The following is a 24,616-nucleotide window of genomic DNA, read 5'->3' as shown; positions in this document are numbered from 1 at the left end:
TTGCCCCAAGATACAACTCTGGCACAGTGAACCGGAGATCAGATGAAGTATCTGGGTTAGGTGTGAAAGCAAGAAAACAAGCAAGAGTGAATAGATTACAGTCATCACAAACACGGGATCACAGAGGAGTCGCCACGAGATTCCATCTCACACACGGGTTGGAGGGAGATGGTTTTGGATACGAATTGGGAGTATCGATATCCCCGCTACAGTGTCAATAAGACTATGGCGGATTAGTTCTTCTTAAAGCAAGACTAATCAATCGCCCTAAACATTGAAGAGTTAAATGTCATTGGGCATTGCTTCGTATATCTAAATGTTAATAAACTCAGACGAACTGCTGGGCACGCAAGGCACTTTTAATCCAGGCCTGGTAATGGCAAGACCCAATGTCCCAATATTTTCATCAGTTTCTCACTTTTAGGAAGTCAGTATTATAACAAGACAAAATCATTCCACATCTTACTGAAGTTACTCCTCATTATGAATCTTTATAAAACACGGAAAACGCATTATAGTCTGAAATATCCTCAATATTTTCTTCTTAAATCCCTTGACAAAAATACAATACTAAAAGTACTGCAGACGTTTGAAACAAAATAAATTCTGCTGGAATATATTTTGAGAAGCTTTGCTTGAACGCACGCATTTGCGGTAATGCCGGTTTTTTTTTTAGCCAAGGTCAAGAATGACCGTTATTTATTGCACTAGTTTCGGTGATTTCAATACTTCTAGCAGCCTGATCTGTGTCACCGTCATTCAGCTGCCCTTCTTTAAGATAGCGTACAGGAGGTGAATATAGGCATGGTAAAAATTTGTGCTGGCATGTTGAAGCGTACATTCTGTATTCGATAATGCTTTAAAACCGGAATCTTGACGATTCACGATTAAATAACGGCATAAAACTACCCGTTTTCACTTCATATCGATCATATTAATATGATATGGTTAAATCTATTTATAATTGACCGTAACCAGGACAAGCAATTTGCCTGGACATTGAACCCGAACTAGTTCAAGCAGATCACATCAAACGTTGCTGAGAACAAATACCCCATAAGAACACATCCCTTGGGTATCACTAACAGCGTTATTTTTATCTTTAGTTTGAAGCATTTCATATACCGTAGCCTATGGCTACTCCAATACTCCGAATATAACGTGATTACCGCAAGGGGTATGGTAGGAAATTTGATAAAGCTCACCGGTGAAAGAAAAACATCTTCGGCTTTTTCACGGATATTAAGTTGGCGATTGTTTTAGCTCGCTATGACGACAACTCTCTTTTAATGTGTTCATGTTATCTTGTCGGACTGAATGTTCAATAACCACGAAATGCATGGAGACTTTCCAATATCACCAGTGTAAAACCCAAACATGGTCAAATGCCTTTACTAAGTTTTGAGGTTGATAGGCAGAGAAAAAATATTTTTTTGTTATTTTCTTCTCTTCATCATATTAAATTGCTAGACGTTTAGAAACGTACACGTATATCACGACTCAGTAGGTTTCCCCCTCATCATGATAGATCAACAAAACAAAAGACCAGTTATTTCTCTATTCACCCATGCATCGTGATAATGTAGGCCAATCATTCCAGCTGATAATCGGGGAGCAAATCCCGCTGAGATTTCCATTCATCTATGAATATAACTGCCTATATTTTCCGTTATATCACAGATCAGACGGGGCAAGACCTTCGTTAACCCGTGATATTTAAGCCAACCAAATGTGACAGGCAACTTACGCGCGCCGACCATCTTCGCAGTCGATCGATCGAATCGATACCGGCCTGAGCACATACGTATCGTCTGTGCGCAAAAGGTCGTAACTGCAATATACATCGACAAAATGAGCGACCTTCTAGCCGGCATTGTGAGCGAAGATAGCTAGGGTGCAAGAAATAGAAAGAGGAATTCCCCCCTGAGTCTTAAAGTACGTCTTGCATCACAAAAAGAGTCACCGAGTGGGTTGGGCATTTGCCCTTATGTACTGCACTCGTGGCCACATTGGCTGGGTTGATTAGCATGCTGAGGATGGGAGAATTGATGTCGATTGCAACGGTGACGAATCAAAAGGACATTATCTGTTTTGTAATGAAATTCATCCACGAATCAGTTGATATTTAAAATTTATATGATAGCTTTTCGATTTAAGTTAGATCAAAGTTCCATTGTTTTCCTCACAATCTATATTATTATCAATATCATCATCATCACCATCATTATCATCACCATCATCATCATCATCATCATCATCATCATCACCGTTATCATCATCATCACCATCACCATCACCATCATCATCATCATAATTATCATTATCACTGGAAGTATAACAGATAGTAGAAGTTAAAACAGTCTTAGGAGAAGAAGCAGCAGCAGCAGCAGCAGCACCACCACCACCACCACCACCACCACCACCACCACCACCCCCAACCACCAGCAGCAGTAGTCTCACACTCACAGTAGTCGCTTCTTTAATATCTAACATAGATATCAACGTTAATCTTTCCCAGTCAGAAATTGATAGAACCAATTACCATAGTACTCGGAGTAGAAAGATGGTCGATACTCATTGTCTGTTTGGCGGCTTCCTGGGTCTACAGTCTATGTCGTGTATTCAGAATGTGTATACACTCGAATGTGGTAATAGTAATTTTATTCTTCTTCTTTGTTTTGTTTCAGTCAATGCCGATGAGGACACACATCAACTGATCCTTGATCTGATGAAAGACTACGATCCCCAAGTACGCCCAGTCAAGAACGCGTCGACTGTAGTAAATGTTCAATTCATCTTGTTCTTCAATCAAGTATTGGATATGGTAAGCCTGCATACAAATATTATTTCATTCTGGTCTTTCTGGACGTTAACATCATATCTTGAAATGATTTTTCCAAAGAGTAGAATATGACTTAAAATAATTTCTAGTTGCGTGCCCTATAAAAGGAATCACCACATTGGTCACAAACATGCTACAAGGACGCACACTGAGTCTCTGACAATTACGAACATGCAAATAAGCCATGGATGAAACAATTGCTAGAAGCTACAAAACTCGTGAAATGAATATGTAATGGGATATAGGGCAATGACATCTACAATATTGTACAAAATAAAGTTGGTACTGTGGCAAATATACTGAAACGATGACGTCAAAATCTTCTTTTCAAGGCTTTTCAGCTTTTTGTTATAAGTCTCGGTTAAACGTGATAAACATATAATAAATTTCGTGGTGAATTGGTTCGGCCCCACATGGCCGCATAAATACCTGCTTAGTGGTACAGATCATTTTCTTGATGGGGTGGGGTTATTTGCTTATAACCAGAATGCAAGAGCGCATGCCACCTTTTCCCCTTTTTGATATTTCTTCAACCATCTTGATCACAACCTGCGGACAAAGAAGTTGGAAAAAGTTTTGTCTTTATTTCAAAGACAATTCTGCACTGTACATGAGAGATTTGTCCGCATCTTGTCCAATATCATTTTGCGAATGAAGATTCATGGCATGTAGCAGTATATTTTGATTAAACTGAGTTAATTTATGGTAAGTGTAGACAAAACAAAGAAATACAGACTTAAGGGTGGGGATTATATGATCGGGTATGTGAAGATGTTCTCTTGTTAGGTCATGTCTCAGGAGGAGAGTAAGAAATTGGGGTCAAAATATTCCAGGCACGACCACATGGAGGACGGATACTCTCTTCATACGTGCTGTTGACCAAGATCCTCCTTAATCGAATATTGACAACGGATTAGAACTTTTCAGATGGTGTTTTTTAATTCGTGCTCCTTTGCCTAATTCGGCTTTATACGACCGTCTGGTTTTTGACATTGATAATAAGTTCTCCAATAGAGACTATTATGAAAAAATATGGAATCAGCAATTAATTGTATCCTGGACGATGTATGAGATGATCTTGGAAATCGTTCGATGCGATTGACTATCAAGTTTGGAAAAGAAAGAAACGTGAATGTTTCGAAAACCGGGAGGAAATCTATAGAAATCTGAATTCCTTCGAAGTCACTATATAGACAAAGATTGTTGAAATGTTGTATGGCTCCATGATACTGTTGACAAAGATTAACAACAAATAAAGCAGTATATTTGTCGCATTTGTAACACTGAATTTTAATTATGATTCCGTTGACAAACTGGTGAAAGGAAAACGATGGAAACGGATGATAACAAAGTATTTCAATCAATACACGTGCAGGGTCCAAATAACGTTTCTTTTTCAAAAGGAGGTGCTGGATTTGAAGAAAAATTTGACAAGCAAAACGTTTTTAAAAAGTTTTCACTTTGAAATAAAGGCGATTTCGCTCAGAAAAAATTAGATAAGCAAAAAAAAAATTGAAGGTGATTTTGGTTACATAAATTTTCTACTTCTAACATACCTACTTGATGTCCTGGGGGTGCTACCTATGGTGAATAACATACGCAACACCCCCAGGAAAATCACCCCAAGCACCCCCTCCTCTCAGGGCCATGTACACGGGTCAGGACTATACATTTAAAAACACTACCGTAGATTCGGGAATAGATCGGTCACGTAACTATTGCAACACCAAAATAGTTAATGAAAACATCTGATTTAATCATCAATTTACTATATTTCTATTCAAGGATAAAGTCAATACCTTTAAAAGCCAGGCGAAATACCCACAGTCAATTATCCTTTTAACTATGTTCCAGTTTCAGCGCTGTAACAATACAACAGTATTGATTATATTAATTCTGCAGGGGGAGAAAACAACTGGTTCGGAAGCCTGACTAAACAGGGTTTGGTCGGAAAAGAGGGACTATCAAGGGGCCCAGAATTGCCATTAAGAATGTATACGGACTGGAATAAAACAAACTTTATTGCATTTTACATGACTGTAATGAATGGGATATGGGAGTCAGAACTTCTTCTGCTTGTTCAGATAATATCCATCTGGGAGTCACATCAGTAAGGGGAGGGGGTATAAATGTACATGGAATACATTCTTGAACTGAATGTAAAAAGTCATCAGTCAAGGCGAAATATAAAACGAACATTCGGTTAACATTAGAATGGAGGATTTTCTTAGTATTCCGATGACGCTGTCTGTTATGTACATGTATATTGCCTATCTATCCCTTTCTTGATTTACATTCATCCTTGTTAATGTTAAATGGTTCGAGATGGGGGCAATCTACTGCTTCCAGAATGTCATGGCTCAAATCATTCGCATTCGGGTAGAACCTATAAAGGATATTATATAGATGAAGAGAGCTCAATACAAATTTATAGAATACAGACAATGAGTCAATTAAGATTCCTTAATGAACGTCATGGGCGGAAATCCCAGGGGGGACAGAGGGGACTCAAAATAGTAGGGGGGACACAATATCAAATGTCCCCCTACTATTTTTGGTCTGTTATGATGGTAAGAAATACATCATTCAAAATCGAAATAAAACATGTATTTTAGGACGAAATGACCTTAAATTTGGGATGATAACCTTTCTTTTTTTCTTTTTTTTTTGCCTGTCAAATTTATTTTTGTCGATTTTGTCGAAATGACTTTAAATTTGGGATGATAACCTTTTTTTTTTTTTTTTGCTTGTCAAATTTATTTTTGTCTAAATGACCTTAAATTTGGGGTGATAACCTTTTTTTTTTTTTTGCTTGTCAAATTTTCCTGCCCCTTGTCCCCCCTACCTTTTGGGATAGAGAGAGATTTCCGCCCCTGATGACCGTATACATGCCGTTCTTCATGAGTTTCCGTATGTACGCCATGTTGTCAACCTTATATTACGAGCCCGTTGCCATTTTGAACGGGGCCATTATGTCAATTAGCGTCTACTTTATTGTCAAAATATTCTGGTGACTTGAAAGGGGTCCCGACCATGTTCAGAGAAACAGGCTAATTACCTAATAGGCATTGTAATGGACCTTGCTCTGAAGAGCACAGCTAAGGCATGTGTAAGGCAAACAACATCGGCGGGGGTCCGTGCGCCGCGTCTTCATTCTATCTCCCGAAACTTCCGAAGAATGGTGCAAGTATTGACGTCTGCCGTACGATTCAAAATACCCTTAAAGGTAGCATGTAGTCACGGTTTGGTCTTTTAAGTGTTAAACACAATGCGAAATCACCTTCACACTGTTAAATTTGAGCATCTCAACAGTGTGAATCACATATTCACATAGTCGACTATAGGAACATGCTGTGAACAGTCACGCTGTTAAGAAATCAGTGTGAACATTTCTTCACACTGTTGAATTTGAGCATTTTAACAGTGTGAATATTACTATCACACATTCCACATTGTGAACACATTGTATGATACTGATTGAGTTCTTTCCAGCAGGAATATGCCCATATAATATACGCACACCCCCTCGACGCCGCTCGCGCATACATCCTCTGATGAAATACGATAAGCACTTCCGATACCAATACATTAAAAACCGGCATTAAAGAACCCCTTTTCTGGATATCAGCTAAATCGCACTACTAAATGGGATAAAAGCTTCACAGAAAATATCATACTGAGGGCTCCCTATATAATATAATCTAGAAAAATGTCACATTAGTACAAATGATGCTAATTTATAATACAAAAATGTTCGCCCAAGGTGCTTTAAAGGGCCGTAAGCATTATACCTCGTAAAATGTATCCTTTCATTTCAATATTTGCTTAAATTTGTAAAAGTAATCTTAGGACGAGGGTGTCGCTAGTGCATTGCAAATTCACATGGTTCCGTTTTTGGGATGGGAAGGGAATGATAATAATGTGAAAGGGAAACATTCGCCGCCAGCTAGATTTATTACCAAATTTCATCACTCAAGCGTCTGTTCAATAATGACACATACGAATTAAGTTTTGCGAAATGTCGGACTACATGCGGCGTATCAACAACGGCATAATGAGCCAATAATTTTGAGGGTGCCAGATCTGGTGTAATTGACAAAATATAGTTTTAAAAAGTTACGAGCGACTGAAGCGAGTGAGCAAAAATTCCGACATTCTTCATATTAAAAAAAAATCAAATTTTGTGATGGATTTTGACTTATCATTAAAAAAACAACATCGTATTTCACCCTTCTCTCTTATTTTTTCCCCTTTTTTTCTTGGTCATGTTACCTTTTTAATAATTGTTATTATTATTATTTATTATTTTTTTTTTGGGGGGGGAGAGCCCCTCAAGCTTGTCTTTTTATGAAATATATTTTTTTCATAAAGCAAATTAAAAAAGTATATTACAAACGAGTCATTATCTACTTTAAATCGGGAGGACAAGCTCATCCTGATCATGGCTACATCAATTGAGGATTAAAGATTTAAACTACACATCGAGATAGCAGACACAATTGAAGGTTGTGTGGCTAGACGGTCATCAGCCCGCCAAAATTTCCCTTGCCTTTAGGGTGCAATAATATCAAGAAAAGAATAAATTCCAGAGACAGTCTTGGGATTGAACAGCAGAACACTTCCGGCGACAGGATCGGCCGATGGAAGATCGAGGGTGATTTGATTGTATTTGATGAAAAGTGATCCCTTCTTTTTGTTGTAATTAGCATTAATGCATTGTTCACCCCTTGGAAAAAATACCTTTCTGTCATTGAACCCGAAAAAAGAAGATAGACAGGAGTGGGTGGAAAAAGGCAATGTTTATGCACTTTAGGTGAGAAGTGCGAGACTATTGCTGCATAATTTACTCCTTACCATCCCGGGCATCGATAAAAAAGTACTTAGTTGACGTGGAGGATGAAGACAAGGAGGGGAAAAAAGAAACATGAAGGAGAAGTTCAAAATGATGAATGAGAATAAGAATTAGGAACGAGGAATAACGAAGGAGGAGGTGAACAAAGGGTGAGAAGGGTGAGGAACATGAGATGGAGCAATAGGATGGATTAAAATAAGAAATGAAGGTGATAAAAACCAAAAAGTACTATTTTAACGACGAAAAAATTGTTATTTTTCATGTTAGCTTGATACTTATGTATGGTATACAGGTTTATGTGCCGATGCAATGACTACATAATCTTTTTGAATTTTAACAATCTTCTCTTATTCTTTATACGTAGGATGAAAGGGTTCAGATGTTAACCAGTGCGACTTGGCTGACGATCGTAAGTTATGTTTGACTTTATTCAATTTTATCGTGCAGTAAGTTATTCCTATTTCAATCTTGAATCTAAAATGAAATAACGGATTGTTTATTGGAGTGTATAAATCACGCAAGTCATACTACGAGTACGAGTAATAGAGTATCCTATCGAATATAAACATGACAAATATTTGAAATATTAGAACAATGATTTAGATGACTTGAGGTATATGACATGAACATCAAAGTAAAGCAATCTCACACTCAAATGAGAATATTTATGTATATATATATATATATACATATATAAGATATAAATAATCACAAATAGTTTAGAAAATGCCTTAGAAATAAAATCGTAGATTATATATATACTGTTTATGTGTCTTTGATCCGATATCTATGTTCGATGAGATATACTATTTTTTTCATGTTTCTACTTCTAGCAATGCAACTGAAACGAATTGGATGAATTGTTTGTTTTAGTATTTACCATGAACATGAAATGAACTGTAAATAAAACCTATTGATATTTTTTGATTGATATTTTAAACTTGAACGTACAAAGTTAAAAGGATAAAATGTTATGCCCTTGAAATAAAATCACAATATCATAAATAAACTTATTCAGAATAAGAGTCTACAATATTATCTCACGGATATATCTTGTCGTTGAGGGCAATTGTTTGTAAATTAATTAAAAAATGATTAGCAAAGTATTTGTTTGCAGATGGAAATCTTAAAAATATCCCTTGGAACACCAGAACGCGCATCTTTGTGTAGTTTTGTTCTTGAATAGGATTGTAAGATAGTGTATGGGACCCCAAATGCTCAAATCAGGACCTGCGTTTTACATTGACTTGTTTGAAGAATTCTAACCTAATACTCAACGAATAGTTCCTTCATTGAAGAGCACAGTGCCATAGTTTCTGATTTGCAAAGCTCCATTTTAGGCTATAATCTGGAGTTTAAATAATATAGATAATGACTAGCCTCTTAGTTTCCATTTGTTTCGTAGAAACGTCTGGGTAAAGTGTGAACCTTTTGAACTGCTACCTTGGGGTATACTATATGGGTGGATATGAATCGATAAAAACCAAGACCTTGTAAAAATTATTAAGAAGGATGCAAGTTCACCAAAGTATCAGTAGGGTTCAGCATCATCCCTTCTCTATTTCATCTGCCTTGCTACGTTTCTTAAATTTCACCAGACAGTTTTTTCTGCTTAACCCCTTGTTGAACCGATATTATGTGTGTTTCCATGGTAACTAGTTCGCATTGAAATCAGTTTTGACTTTTTGCATGCAGTCATTTCATTTAGATTTGTCCATGTCTTTAAGTAGTACTGGAAATTGTTTATATATTTAAAGCAAATCATAACAACGAATTGTTGAAACTGTAGGGTCTACGTTGATAGTCAAATTAAGAAGTTGTAATTCAGTCCATCCTTTAATTTTCTATATTGTCTCGTTTTGTAAAAAATGTTAACATATTGAATATAATAAAAAATGAAAATGATAAAGTAAATGTAATCAAAACAAACGATTAAGCGAATATAATTATTAATAGAACATGGATGAATACATTTAGGTAATTACAAGGTAGGCAACTAATACATATTACGGAAGAGTGAAGAGATAATAATGAGACGATAATGAATAACCCTTTCTCAAATGTCATGAATATTCTTAAATTGACATATATATACATGACACACAGTTTGTTTGCAAACAGAGCAATCGAATCTGAACTTACATACAATATGAAAGTTTGAGTGCTTCAGTTGAGTTTACCAGAGTCAAAATCATGCATTTAACTTAAGAAAACTTTCTGGAGAAGAGAGCAAGAAAATATCCCGTACTGCTTAGATTTTGTCATGTTTATAGGTGCCTGGATTATTTTTTTATTTTTTGCTTTGCTTTTAGCATTGTGTTCCACAAAATATCCTTTCTTATTTCAGATTCTTTTGGAAATACTTATTTCTTAATACCAGACACCTTTCAGCAAACCGTCGCATTGAAATGTAGCAAAAATCGTATTCCTTCCTCAAGTCATCAAGAAATTCATTGATGCCAATAATATTGAAATGTATCAAAATTGCTATTTCAAATATAAAATGTGTACGATGTACCATAAAGCTATATCTAAAAAAAACAACTCTTTTTTCAGTCACCAAACTTCTGTGCGATATATGCATGCACTGCCTTCGTGACTTTCGCATTTTTGGCCGGAGAGTATTAGGCTCATCCTATGAAATGTATATATTTAAAGTCCATCAAATAATAAGCTTGAATCCTCTATTCACTTTCTAAAGCCTGCTGGATGACTTTAAATGTATAATCGTGATAATAGGACAAACATGAATTTTGAAACTCCATCAAACTTTATGCTGGAGACCTCTACACGATTTCTATATAAAATCTACTGCAAAGCTTCCTGAAAAATATGTATGATAACAAGAATAGGAATACTGAGAGTCTATCAAATAATATTTTGGAACATATCAGTTTTTAAAACCTACTTTAAAGCTTCTTGCTACATTTCTTTTAATGTAAAATAGGGGGGGGGGATATGACGTAAGATTAATCAGTTGGGATTTTCTTCAAAATAATTGGAAACCAAACAGGGTAAACATAATATTTACTGAGGAACACTTGATGTCATGTTCCTATTTACTTTTGTCACCTAAAAGTTCATTACTGCATGCAATTTCATCATCAAAATGATCTACCTCGAGATTAATGATTGAGAAACATAGCTATTTTTTCTCCCAATCTGAATATTTCCTTTAAGCTTAGGCACACGCTTCCCATCCCACTCTATTCATATAAAGTACATTGGCAGCATAGATACAAACATTTGATATTATACGAGCCAAACTTACTTACTGCTTTTCAAAATTGCATGAGCTGTAACTACCCACGACCTTCAAAAGTGAATGTTTAATAAAAGCTTTTGAATTCTCTATTGTAAAAGGAATTATATTGGACATAGCCAATATGATGATATCATTGCAGTGTGAATTAGATTTATATATTGGTAATTATCAGCTCCGAAATATGAATACATCTATAATTTTTTATTATGTTAAAGATTGCAAGGGTATATAATATATAAAAGTTACATATTATTTTTTTAGATGGGAGTGGGGTGGGTGAAAGGGGGGGGGGGTAATGAACTAGTATAGCAGTGATTAATTGGGTGATATTCAGTGACTGGATGTCAAATCATAATTTTGTAGGCAAGTTAATGCCGCAATGTGCTGAAGATTTCTACTCTGCATGGTCCATACAAACTTTACAGAAACGATTATCAATATCAACTCATGATGATTCTATATATAGTCACTGACTCAACTGCGATTGTTTGTTGAAAGTGAACGCTATTCATCTTGTTTCATTTGACATTCTTCATGCGTGTCTGACCTAAATCATCTTCAATTCTTAGCAATGTTCATGAGTGAGTGATTTTATTTGTTATCATCTATTCGAGAATCCATGATTTCATTGTACGGTGTTAGCCTTACCTCCAGAATTTGGTGAAAATTTCTCTAATCTGCCCACAGGAACTATGCACTTCCCTGATTACCGAGCTCTTACAAAATAATAATTAAAAATATCTCCTCGAATCTTCTGTATGCACATCATTACGTATGATAAAATGCCTTTGATGGACACGTTGCCCTTCGACAAATTTCAGAGAGTAATTTCGATTAGAGTACACTTTTCAGGACACTTCTGATAATGTAGCCTTTATTAAAAATGGGCAAATATAAGGCTAAGGGTATACATTTAAAGCTCCTGTTGATAAATGAATGAAGAAAAAGTGACCTCATCATAAAACATTTTTATTTCATTTCCCAAAGTAACTTTTTTCAAAATTGTGTCTGAAAAAACGCCACATAGAACGTTAACAATTTTAGTTGCTATTATTTTGAAAAAAAAATGTTGAAAACCTCATATTTAAGAATTACAAGTAATTGAACCCAAACTGATTAGATAAACATGATTATTCACGATTTTTCCTGGAGTTAAGGTTATATGTCTCCATTGCATGAATATATCACGTCTTTTTGTTTCGCTTTGTTTTTTGCACTCTTCATCTTCCCCCTGCTCTTTCTACATGCCCTCCATTTCTTTTTCTACCTCCTTTGAAACATTTCATGCAGATTTGGGAGGATGAATACTTAATGTGGGATCCCGAAGACTATGGTGGAGTTAAGAAGATAAAAGTCCAGAGCGATAGACTTTGGTTGCCGGACATTTTCTACTATAACAGGTGATATATTATGTATCATTCATGAAAATACTAGACGATAGTGTCCCACTTTGAGAAAAAAACATCCATGTCACAATCAAACACACACAATGTGTCCCCAATGTGTTGTGTGTGTCGCCGATAACTGTCACGCCGGGGGAAACGTTACACCGTGACGCTGTTGCATATATGTAACTTGTCACATCCTGTGAATATGTCTTTCCACAGCTATGGAGAGATGAGTTTCTGGAATGGGATCCAGACCTTTATGGTGGAACAAAGAAGATTAAGCTAGTCTCAAGCAACGTCTGGCTTCCCGATATATACTTTTATAACAAGTAAGGTGTTGTTATACGAAAAAAAGAAGTGTGAATATATATTTTTCTATGAAACTAGTAGTGCTGTGTGCCGTCAAAGGTGTGCATGCTGACATTGCAGTCAGGTAGCCGTTGAGTGTTCTGTCTATATTTGTGTGTATTTCTTAATTCTGTAACTGTTTGTTTCGTGACCAGTGAATTGACGATTTCTGTACCCATTGCTCTACCATAAGTAGTCCAGGATAAAAGGGGTCGAACCTTGTTTTTTTTTAGATATACAATGTGTTTTGATGGTTTCTTGTCAATTCGAGGGTGCTGATTCCGAATCTGAATGATGCCACTCGTGTAACCTTCAGCATTCCTGCAAATTGGCAAAATCCAATATGGCCACCGAAATTATCAAATTACCCATGAAAATCATAAAATTGTCTACACATTGGCTAAAAAGTACATGCAATTGTGCTGCCGGAGTGAAATACTCTCTGAAAAAATGATTTTTGACAAAATATTGATTTTCTTGACATTCAAAATGGCCGCCATAGACCCCTGTACAATATGAATGGGGAAAATTATTTTTTTCCACAAACGTGAGCACTAAAATGCAAGTAATAAGGATCTATGAGTGAAGTAATGTCTGAAAACATGATTGCTAACGATATATATCATTTGTTATGTCATGTATGTGATAAAATCCTGTATTTTTATATTCAAAATGGCCTCCAAAAGTCATATCACTATTATGTACAATGTGAATGGGGACAAAAAAAAATCACAAGAGTGAGCACTAAAATGCATTTTGTTGAGCACTAAAATGCATTTTGTTGAGATAAACGAGTGGAATACTGATTAAAAACATATTGTTAACGAAATTCATTATTCAACATGCCATGTATATGATAAATTTTGTGTATTGATATTTAAAATGGCCGTCAAAGGCCCTAAGTATTATGTACGATGTTAGAGAGGACAAAAACAATCACAAGGGGCCTGTTGCATAAAACTTTTTACCTGAGAAAACTCTGGTAAAAACTGAAAATTAAGGTTAGTCTGGTTTCTGCCATTGACTTTAACACAGGGCAAAAACTCTGGTAAAAAAACCCTGAGTTTTCTCAGGTAAAAAGTTTTATGCAACGGGCCCAAGGTGAGCGTAAAAACGTATGTATTTGTGGTAAATTAGTGGAATACTGCCTTCAAATATAATTTTCAACGAAAAATATTATTTGGGTTTAATGTTTGTGTTAAACATTGTATTTTGACTTTCAAAACGGCCGCGAAAGACACTGACTGCCTATTATGTACAATCAATCTGGGAAGCCAATTTTCACAGGAGTCAGCACCATGAAATGCATATAACTGTGATCTAAGAGTAAAATATTGTCTGAAAACATCATTTCTAACAAGATATATCATTTATTCTACCAGGTAGGTGATAAATAATGTATTTTGAAGTCAAAATGGCCGCTACAGGCCCTAACGGTAGGTCTATTATGTATTATGTGAATGTGAACATATAATTTCAACAGAATTTGGCTTTGCTTGACTAAATGGTCTTACATTTATGAGTGAAATATTGTCTGAAAATATGATTTTTAACGAAATAGATCATTTGTTATGTTATTTAGGTGATAAATGCTATATTTTAAATTCCAAAATGGCTGCAATATGCTTTTTTGTGGAAATTATCTTTCCCCAATTCAAATTTTACATATTAAGATAAGGGACTATGGCGGCCATTTTCAGTTCAAATGCAGCATTCATCACCTTTATGACACAAGCTATGATATATTTCGTTAGAAATCATTGGGTTTAGACAACACTTCACACTTACATCAAAATTAAGCAATTTTTGTAGTAAAAATTCTGTCAAAATTATCTGTCCCCAGTTACAATGTACATGCTACTTTGGGGTCCTATGGAAGCCATTTTGAATTTCAAAGTAAGGCGTTTATCACCTTCTCAACCAATACGTGATGTATTTAGTTCGAAATCATGTTCAAGACAATATTTTACTTATACATCACACAGTTACGTGCGTTTTTGGTTCTCATTCCGATGAAAATTAGTTTCCCTATACGCATGTTACATGATTTAGTTAGGGCTTGTAGCGGCCATTTTGAAAGTCAAAACACAGTATTTATCACCTACATGGGAAAGGAAATGCTATATTTCATTAAAAAATCACGTTTTCAAACAATATTTTCCTCATACAACAGAATTATATAGAATTCATAGTCAGGCAAATCCTAATTCTTACAAAATTATTGGTCCCCATTCTCATTGTAGATAATAATGTAAGGGTCAATAGGGGCCATTTTGAATTTCACTATACATCATTTATCTCATGCATGACAAAGGAAATGATATGTTTCGCTATAAAACATGTTTTCAGACAATATTTCACTCCTAGATTACAATTACATTCATTTTATTGTTCTTACTTTTGAAAATTGGTTTCTTTATTCGATTTGTTCATAATACAGATAGGGCCTATGGCAGCTGAATGTCAAAATACAGCATAATTACCAAAATGGCAAGGGAAATGATATGTCTCATTAGAAATCATGTTGTCAGACATTTTTACAACAATATTTATCAATTATTGGCATTTTATAGTCAAGCAAATCCAAATGTTGTGAAAATTATTTGTCCCCTTTTATAATTGTACACAGTATGAGGGGTCTATTACAGCCATTTTGAATATCATAATACAGCATTTATCACATTAGATAGTATACAAATGACATAGTTTTGTTGATAATCATGTTTTCAGACAGTAGTCCACTCGTAGGTCACAATCACATGCAATAATAGTGCTCTTGTTTTAAAATTATTTCCCCCCATTCATATTCTACATAATAAAGTATACAGGGGCTTATGGCGGCCATTTTGAATATCAACAAAATAAACATTTTGTCAAATATCGATTTCCAACGAGTATTTCACTTCTGCACAACAACTACATGCATTTTATAGTTAATATGTTGGCAATTTATGATTTTCATGGGTAATTTGCATATTTAGGCGGCCATATTGGATTTTGCCAATTTGCGGGAAATGCTCAAGGTTACAAGAGTGGCATCATTCAGATTCGGAATCAGCACCCTCGAATTGACAAGAAACCATCAAGGAACATTGTATATCTAAAAAAAAACAAAGGTTCGACCCCTTCTCTATATGGGGCCTATCCTGGACTAAAAGGACAAGACCACCCCAACAAAAAGATAATTGGAATGAAGAGAAAAATCAACGAAGCATAACACTGAAAACTTCATCAAAATCTGATGTAAAATAAGGAAAATATGACATTTCAAAGTTTCACTTAATTTTACAATAAAGTTATATTCACATCCTGGTTGGTATGCAAATGAGGGGACTGATGTAGACATCACCCAAATACTGTAATCATTGTATTTCATTATATGTAATATGTGCGTTTTTAATTTTCTCTTCATGGTCATGTGAAACGAAGTCTAATTCTTCTCTGCACATGTGGAATTACCATTGTGTAACATTTTTTGGTTCGGTCAAGTTGGTCCTTATTGTAAAATATGAAAAAAAGAAGAATTGTCTATTTTAAGATAATACAAAAAAATAACAAGAGAAATAGTGAGGGACATCCCCGACTATCTCATTTGAATATCACTGAGTTGTGCATGGTTAGTGAAAAATAATTGTTACTTTAAAATGTCATATGTGCACTAACCTTTATGTTTAAAGTAGAAAGAAAAAAAACTCTGGTCCGTGATTTTCCATTCATTCTTCCACCATGGCCGATAGACCGATTTGTTTAAAGAAAAACAAATAAAATAAAATGACCATCTACAGGTATGCATTCCTCCGCCGAGAATAAGCGCGTCACAAAATTTCAGGAGGAAATCCCAATCTAATTTTAGAAAAAAATGCAGATTAGGATAATGATGTTTCATTTGCATATTTGCAAATCGAAGCCGAAATTTGTTTAGATTGGATCTATCGTTGTAATGCTTGTATGATTGTGAAGTGTCTATTTTGTATCCGTACGTAATTGAATGTAATTTTGTAAAATGGTAATACATGTAGTAAGATTGTTAATGTCATGACCATGATAAAATTGGTCATATACACTTAGTCATTTGGGAAAAATGTGGTTTGTGGATTTTGATCATTTATTCACCTTTTTATGGGCCTGATAAAGGGGACCTTTAAGCTTACATTAAAATGACAAAGAATAGCCAACCTTGATTACAGACGACAATATGGCCCCAACATTGATAACCAAATTTGATACGAACTCAAACTACACAATTATATTGATCATCAAAAGGCTCATGTAATCGACATACACTTATACCTGTTACTATTATTTTGCTGATCCCATTGATGATTTTGATTCCAGTGCCCTGGTGCAGCATCAACCTTTTCTTAAAGGGACCATCATAAAGGTGAAATACAATGGAGAGATCATGTGGGCTGCTCCTGTCAACTTTAAGGGCCATTGCAAGATCAATGTGAGGTACTTCCCATTTGACAAGCAGAGCTGCGAAATGAAGTTCGGACCATGGCAACACGACGGCACAGAGTTGGAATTACAAGGACAAGGTAGTGTATTTCTTTTTGTTTAACCAAGAAAGTTTCTGATGACCATTGTCAATTGCTTTTGTCATCGTTATTAAATTTATAATGCAATTCAAAATATGATAAACATCATGATCATATCTGATATCGGACAATCTAATATGATATATACACCTCATACTACACAACTATTTTCATGGACATACTCGCTATTAAACTATAATGTCCTAAATAAGCCAAAGTTATAAGGTCACACTGATGCTGATATTTGCATTTAAAAATGGAATTACTTGGAATCCTGTGAATCATTTTCATTTTTGAATGGTCACGTAAATGGTTGATCTATATCACTTTTACAATACCATGTGATCATTAACTAGTCAGGAGAAAGAACTTAAGACCACCATTTAATTTTAATTTTTATTCATTATGTAACAGACACCGACACTTGAAACATAGGCCGACGGGAAGTGCCCATTCTTAGTGATCATCAATCATGATTTCATTGAGTCAACCGGGTAGAAAAAGAAACGAGTATTACGCTACATAAAGTCCCATCAATGAAACCAGCTTAAAAACTAACCGATATAGCATTTGAAATAACCTTATAGCTTTTTATCGGTCAGTGATCGGTCTGATTGGTCTGACTGAAGCATCAAAGTCAGAGCGCTTCGTTCACAAGATGAACCTAAATTCAGAATGCGGAAACTTTCTATTCTGAAGATGCAAACGTCATATTGATCTCAAGCAATGCTTGACTGAAGATTTAGAAGAAAAAAAAATCATAATCCCCTTCATTCACTGAAAAAATATATGAATATCACCACGCACCTGCATATTAAATGTATGTTGGTGAAAGGGATGAGAATATGAAAAACAATTTCATGCCCCAAAATAATAATCGACCAGTGGAGATCTTAAAGGAGTCGTTTTATTTTCGAGTTGCCACTATCACCTGCGATAGATTTACGGATTTCGAAAATGTCATGACTCTGTCGGGTGAGTATGGATTAGGTGGTAGAAGCCTGAAGGGTCCCTTATTTTGGAGGTGGAGACCCGAAAGATGTTTGCTTCCTCACCAAGTGTTATTAAAAGCGACCCTAAAAATAGTAAACGAAGAAAGAAAGGACATGGGCGGTGAGGATCTTCAAGGAAACTCAAATACCAAATACTGCTACACCTTAAATATTCCTTCTTGTTCTTCATCTTGTTCTTCTTCTTTTTGTTGTTGTTGTTGTTCTTCTTCTTCCTCTTCTTCTCTACTACTACTACTTTCATTCATCACTGTAATCACTATTCATTTCCCACTACCAGGTGATACGTCAGTATTCATAAGCAATGGAGAGTGGGACATGAAAGGCTTGACCTGGGTCAACAACGTCGAGTACTACCCCGATGACCCTGGTGTGCCGTACACTGATGTCACATTCACTGTCTATTTCCAGCGCCGATCTCAGTTCTATGTCTTCAATCTTCTCATCCCTGCCAGTATCATAACGTTGATGGCGTCAATGGCCTTTCTTCTTCCGCCAACATCGCAGGGAAAGGTAGGCCTACCTACGCCTTTTGTTGGGCGCCGAGGCCAGCATTATGCTGGATTTGTCATACTCAAGAGAAATGCGATAAAGACGTATATTTAGTAACGCTTAATGAGCATAACTACGGTGTTATTTATGCTCGTTTGTTTTTGTTTTTTGGGTGAGAGGTGGCAAACGCAACAAATGCACAGACCGAGGGCGTTCCAAGAGTGTTCTTTCGGGATAAATCATATCGGAAAATAAATAGCAAAAAGAGAGTATTTAAAGGTTTGCAATGTTGTTTAAAAAGGTAAATGCTGAGTGGATTAATGATCGATAAAAGATGTGCGTTCTTGAATTAAACATGGTTTGACCCCTATAAGGGATGTATGAAGTCATCCTTATCGTAACATATTTTGAATCATTAACTTATACAAACCGAATTCAATCCACCACATGTATTGAACTTTTCATGAAATATTCATACTTATCAACTGTACGATTTCAGATAAAAACAGGAAAGAACAGAATAGAATGGACCCTCTGCTTGTTATCTTATGACCATAAGTAATAACCAGAATGTTTTGTTTCTCTTTATAATAGGTTACACTTGGTGTCACCTTCTTGCTTTCGAAGACAGTGTTTCTGATGATTGTTGCCGAATCAATGCCCCCAACCAACGAAGTTCCTATATTAGGTAAAGGATTAATATGATGATTTATTCGGCTGTCACTCCTTCATATTTTCGCTAGCATATACCGACCTACGTATGGGAAGTCATTTTCTCATTTAATCTTTTTCTTTACATAACACAAACATGTACCTTTGATGTAAAGAATTGGATTTCTCGATATTTGTTGTTGTTAGAACAATGCAATTATTGATATCAATACATAGGAGTTAATGGGTTAACGGTTTACCATACCTACGTCGACACACGCTGGTTTTAACGTCCAGGCGCCTGTCACACAAAGCTTTGCGATCGATCGTCAGGCTGAGTTTTATGATGGATCATACACAATAATCTATTAAATCAATCGTAGAAATCAGCCCATGATCAGTCGCTAAGATTTATTTTACGGCACACAGGCGTGACTAACCCTTCATCATGTTTATTTAGATGATGTATGACGCGCTCAAGTGGGCAAATTATATAGTCCCATTACATTGGATGTGATCAAGCCTAATAATTTAATAAATAAGTTGAAATGAAGAAAAAATACGCACATGAAATATTGAATCCAAGTGGTAGATTGGACTAGAACCCCTTATCTTGGATTCAAACATTTGGTTGGGTCTTGCCCCTCTATATACATATAGGATGTATAGAGAAGACAAAACCTTCAATCGCGATCTGTGCGTTTCCTATCTAAGCACCAGTAATACCTAGTTTCCACTGTCACGATATGCGCGGCCACGATTCAAACGGCGTACTTAATCGTGGAGTAATCGTAGTGATCTTATCACATCGTATCAGATCAGTCGTGGCAGTCGTATTGATCGTAGGAAAATTTTCAATGGTTCAAAATTTGTCGCGATCAGTTACGAAAGGCCAATCGTGGCGCTCGAAACGGATTGCACGAAAGTGGGAAGGAGGTATTAAGAAAGTAACCAGAGTATGTGTATTTATCTTAGAACAGATTATAACTTGTGTATAACTTGTTTTTACTGGGTTTCTTTCATTTCTTTTCGACTGCTACTTTATTTCCAAAATCAATTAAAAAAATAAAATAGATATTGATTATTTCTTAAGACGTACCTGCTTGATAGATGACTGCTACTTTGAAATGGAATTGATTGGAGATTAATATTTCAAATAACCGGTGATAGTATTTTTCATTGTCACTAATGATAATTCCATTATCGTTATCCTCTTTATTATCATGCTCGTTTGAGAAGAAAAAAAAAACCTTGCAAACAATGCTTTGTTCCTGCTTTATATTATTAACTGTGTATGAACATAATTGTCAAGCAGATTTCCAAATTTTAAAATTATATTCGATATTTCAAACCATCCAATTCTCCCACCATAGCTACTTCGGTATTCTGAAGACATGTTTAACAAAATCTGTTAAAAGCACTCGAAAGTATTCAATAGTGGTCCGAAACAAGAATTCACTTCACCATCGTTTACTTATATCCTATCATGAATTCATTATTCATATTATTACTCATCTGCAGGTGAATACTTCGCAGTGCTCATGTTTCTTGTCAGCATTTCACTGGTTCTCAACGTCATCGTAGTCTCTGTCTACAACTGTGGCAATTGCGGGGACCCTCTACCGCATTGGGTTCGAGTTGTGGCCTTACATGTCCTTGCCCCGATAGTGCGTGTGAAGGTAGAGCCGAAGCGGTTTCCACCGACTCGTGCTGCAAGACACGCCAGTGGGCGACCGTCTGCAGGACACAGGGTGAAGGCAAAGTTACGTGAGAAGGCGTACGAGAAGGTGCCGCTAAAGGACAGGTCTATGAACCTCATGAACAATCACTCGCAGGAGTACACAGTCGGTGACCAGTACTCCATGCACAATGGTGGAAGCATGGAAAAGGAGAACTCACACGGCGGGATGTATGCTGGACACTTCCAGAAGATTGCGGGTGAGCTTCGACGAATGAATGACATTCTCGTCACTATCACAACAGAGGCTCTCAGCGTCGACAAGAAAGCCTCGACCAAGGAGAAAGCCATTCAAAAAGAATGGTTGCTGATAGCCAAGGTGCTGGATCGAGTGTTCTTATCGCTCTATCTTCTTGGTAATGGCATGGGAATCACTTATCTATTAGTAACCATTCACCAGACATCCACCATCCTAGAAGATATCCAAAACGCACAGGAATCTAACGTTGAAGCGCATTACAATGGCGGTTAAACCGTCAATGAAACCTTGCCCTGTGGCCGGAGATTCGTTAAAAACAAAGAATGAACGGTTTAGCCGCAGCTCAAGAGGGCAAACAAGATGCTGCAATGATCCCTCGAGATCATACCAGCTTTGTCAATGATTGGCATTGCATGGGCAAGCACATCTGTATAAAAGGATAACACCCTCTACGATTCGTATTTGATCCATATATTATCCACTGTCAACTTTCTTTATTACAGTCTGCATGATGAATGGTACAACAAATAAGTAATTCCCAAACTCCCCTAGACAGTTCCTAGACTGACCCAAATGAACCAAGTATATAACCTACTATTTATGGTGTTTTCGTAGTTATTGTTGAAGAGTTATCAAAGGCAAGAGAGGAGCTTCTCTATAATTCATCACAAACAAGAACCTTACATTTCTTTTGACAATGGAGATCAGGGTCGCAATTGATGCCAGTGTTCTTGAACTACTGAATATATAAACCGTAGAATTAACTCGTACGGAAGACGAAAAATCAAGAAGTGGAGCAAATGGTGGAGAACTCCATCAAGCGTTTGGAAACTTGTCGTGGAAGCTGAATTCCTATATTCCCGAGGGATTTACAAAGAAACACTGCCACAACATGCATCTTCTTGGACGGTGGACACCTATAAAAATACAATTTGTATGATGATTCGTTTTTCCAAATGGCTACGATTTTCATTTTACGAATTTCCAAGAACGGAGTCTCTGGTTCGCACTGACATCAATCACTTCTGGTATCTGTGTGTATATAAAGATCTACATTTTGTATCTGGCTGAGGATATATTTGCTCTCATAATCTTACATGGTACAATGAGTTCTTGAAGTAACTATGTTTATTCATGCTGTCCAGCAATATTTTAGGAAACGGGTGGATGAAATTAGTGTAACCATGGTAACCATGGGATAGGGAAGGCAGAAGTGAAAGTCAACGAATATCACGTTTAGATACGGCCCTGAGTGTATTTTCCGCATTTTTTTTGGCGACAAGGGCAGTGATTCGAAACAATGGAAAATACAAGATAGAGTACAAGAGTAGTTTCCTTGATGTGACAAAATGGATGCCATTGTATCATAGTACGGGGGAACGCATTGAATCTGTATGTTTATTTTAAAGTAAACGTTATCAGGAATACTGGAATTTGAAATAAAACTAGCTTCGTTAAAAGAATTACCTTGTGAGAAACTGTGTGGAAACGTGAACTAATGGACCTATGCGCTTGTTTGTATAACAGCCCCTAATTCCTCGAAAGATCTGTCTTCATGTAGATCATGTCCTTCATTATGTTTGTACTATATCAGATCAGACGCACAATGAAGAGCGCCATCTTTGGACATTGAAAATAAGCCGTGAAGGCTTTCGGACGTCAGAGGCGATCTGATTACAATGGAATGCTTAATCATAAATGATTGTTAAAGTAATGTACCAGACGACCCATGGCTTCATTTCCTTCCTTCGAAACCTAGTAAATATGATAATAAAGGCAAACACGTCTCCGGCTCTGTATTACACTGCCATCCTGGAATAGTAAGGTCTGAGACCATTATGAGTTCGTGGATTAGACTTTTTCCAATGACTTCCTTATAATTGAGCGAGTTGCCACCCGGAAAAGGATAAACTTTTGTGTGATGTTTCTAGACTGGTTTTTGTTAAGCTGAATATAGATATATGAGGTAAACAGGCTGTAGCCTGACCCTTAACACATTAGTGCGCTTTTTAAATGGCCGATAACAGTTTCAGAATATTTGAGCTTTCGTACATAAATTTTGACACAGACATTCAATTGCCACAGAAGAGGTGACGTATGCAAGATAAATAAAAAAATATGTATGAAAATTCAAACTTTCTGAAAATGTGGTGGACATTTTGAAAAAAAAAACGCCCTTAAGAGTTAAACACAATTTCTTCTTCTCCGACTGGCACCTCACTCAGGTATATCTCGAGTCTCACCACTCAATGTGAGTAACTGAATCGTAAACAAGATGTTCATAGACATTGCTTCACTTCATGAAATAATTTGGATATTTTCAAATGTATACACCCGAAAAGCAAAATAGCTCATCAAACTCCTCTCAGAGTGAGACGAGGGACCAGTCGTTTTAGTGTGGTATTTACATCTTTTGAGAGTGCATTGCAGCTCCTTCTGGAGTGAACAGTGTACATTTTTAGACATTTTCACTCCAGAATGAGCTATAATGCACTCTTAAGAGGTGTAAATCCCACTCCAAACGACTGGTCCCTCGTCTCACTCTGAAATGAGTGTTATAAGGGACCAGATTAGATCTTTTGTATTAGATTGAACATTGCATTGTAATGATGAAGACTGACATGGTAATTACGTTTAGAGATTATGTTATCCTGAGGAGATTATTTGCATGGTAAACATAATTCATGATAAAATAAATTAGAAAAGCAATAATTGTGGATCATGTTACCTTCCGAATGATTTTCTTTACTGAGTGCATGGACTCTAATTGATTTATATCATATGCGTTGACTCAAATAACGCATAAGTAGCAGCTGTGTAAAAAAGGGTATGGTGCTCCTGTTTCATCAGGTTTATATCTGTAATGACAAATATCAAAGGGCATGTTAACATATTCAGGTGATAATTAAACATACCTCATATCATTGGATATAATATTCAGTTTCCACACCCTACATGCCCTATACAGTGCGGTTTTCATGGGAGAAACGAACATTTTTCGAAGGATGCCAATGTCGAAAAAATGGCAAATTCTGAGAAGATTTTGTTCCGAATCTATCATGTCTATCACGGCAAGTGGGTCCGACATTTCTTACTCAGCATTATTCTCGCGATTTTTGTGAGAATGTCCACATAAACGAAGAACGTGCAAATAAAAAAAGATTATCGTAAATGTTTCCAAAATCTGTAGCGTCAGTTAGGCCGAAAGTTTGAGGGACCAGATTTGGCGTATGGGGCAAATATTGCAAATACACTAGCGAGCGAACCGGGCTATTAAAAAAAATTTCAACTTT

At 36.2% G+C, this 24,616-nt stretch overlaps 1 protein-coding gene across 1 annotated transcript; it reads left to right on the top strand.

Moving 5' to 3' along the window:
* Nucleotides 1–2,692: 2,692 nt before the first annotated feature.
* LOC129272971 (neuronal acetylcholine receptor subunit alpha-10-like) lies at nucleotides 2,693–23,660 on the top strand. Its single transcript, XM_054910043.2, has 7 exons — nucleotides 2,693–2,824; nucleotides 8,059–8,103; nucleotides 12,250–12,359; nucleotides 17,031–17,233; nucleotides 18,524–18,756; nucleotides 19,330–19,423; nucleotides 20,908–23,660. Exons 1-7 carry the CDS (start codon nucleotides 2,729–2,731, stop codon nucleotides 21,594–21,596), a joined length of 1,470 nt encoding a protein of 489 aa, XP_054766018.1. The 5' UTR covers nucleotides 2,693–2,728; the 3' UTR covers nucleotides 21,597–23,660.
* Nucleotides 23,661–24,616: the final 956 nt, after the last annotated feature.

The sequence above is a fragment of the Lytechinus pictus genome, chromosome 12 (genome assembly GCF_037042905.1).
Source record: "Lytechinus pictus isolate F3 Inbred chromosome 12, Lp3.0, whole genome shotgun sequence".
NCBI lineage: Eukaryota > Metazoa > Echinodermata > Echinoidea > Temnopleuroida > Toxopneustidae > Lytechinus > Lytechinus pictus.
The sequence above is the reverse complement of the archived record's forward strand: the minus strand, read 5'-3'. Positions and strand labels throughout refer to the sequence as shown.

What these genes read in the sequence shown, in the direction of transcription:
- LOC129272971 (XM_054910043.2), top strand. Translation starts at nt 2,729, where the DNA reads ATGAAAGACTACGATCCCCAAGTACGCCCAGTCAAGAACGCGTCGACT. An exon ending in GTGCGACTTGGCTGACGATC is followed by an intron (nt 8,104 to 12,249) that starts GTAAGTTATGTT and finishes CATTTCATGCAG; the next exon opens with ATTTGGGAGGATGAATACTT. An exon ending in CAACGAAGTTCCTATATTAG is followed by an intron (nt 19,424 to 20,907) that starts GTAAAGGATTAA and finishes ACTCATCTGCAG; the next exon opens with GTGAATACTTCGCAGTGCTC.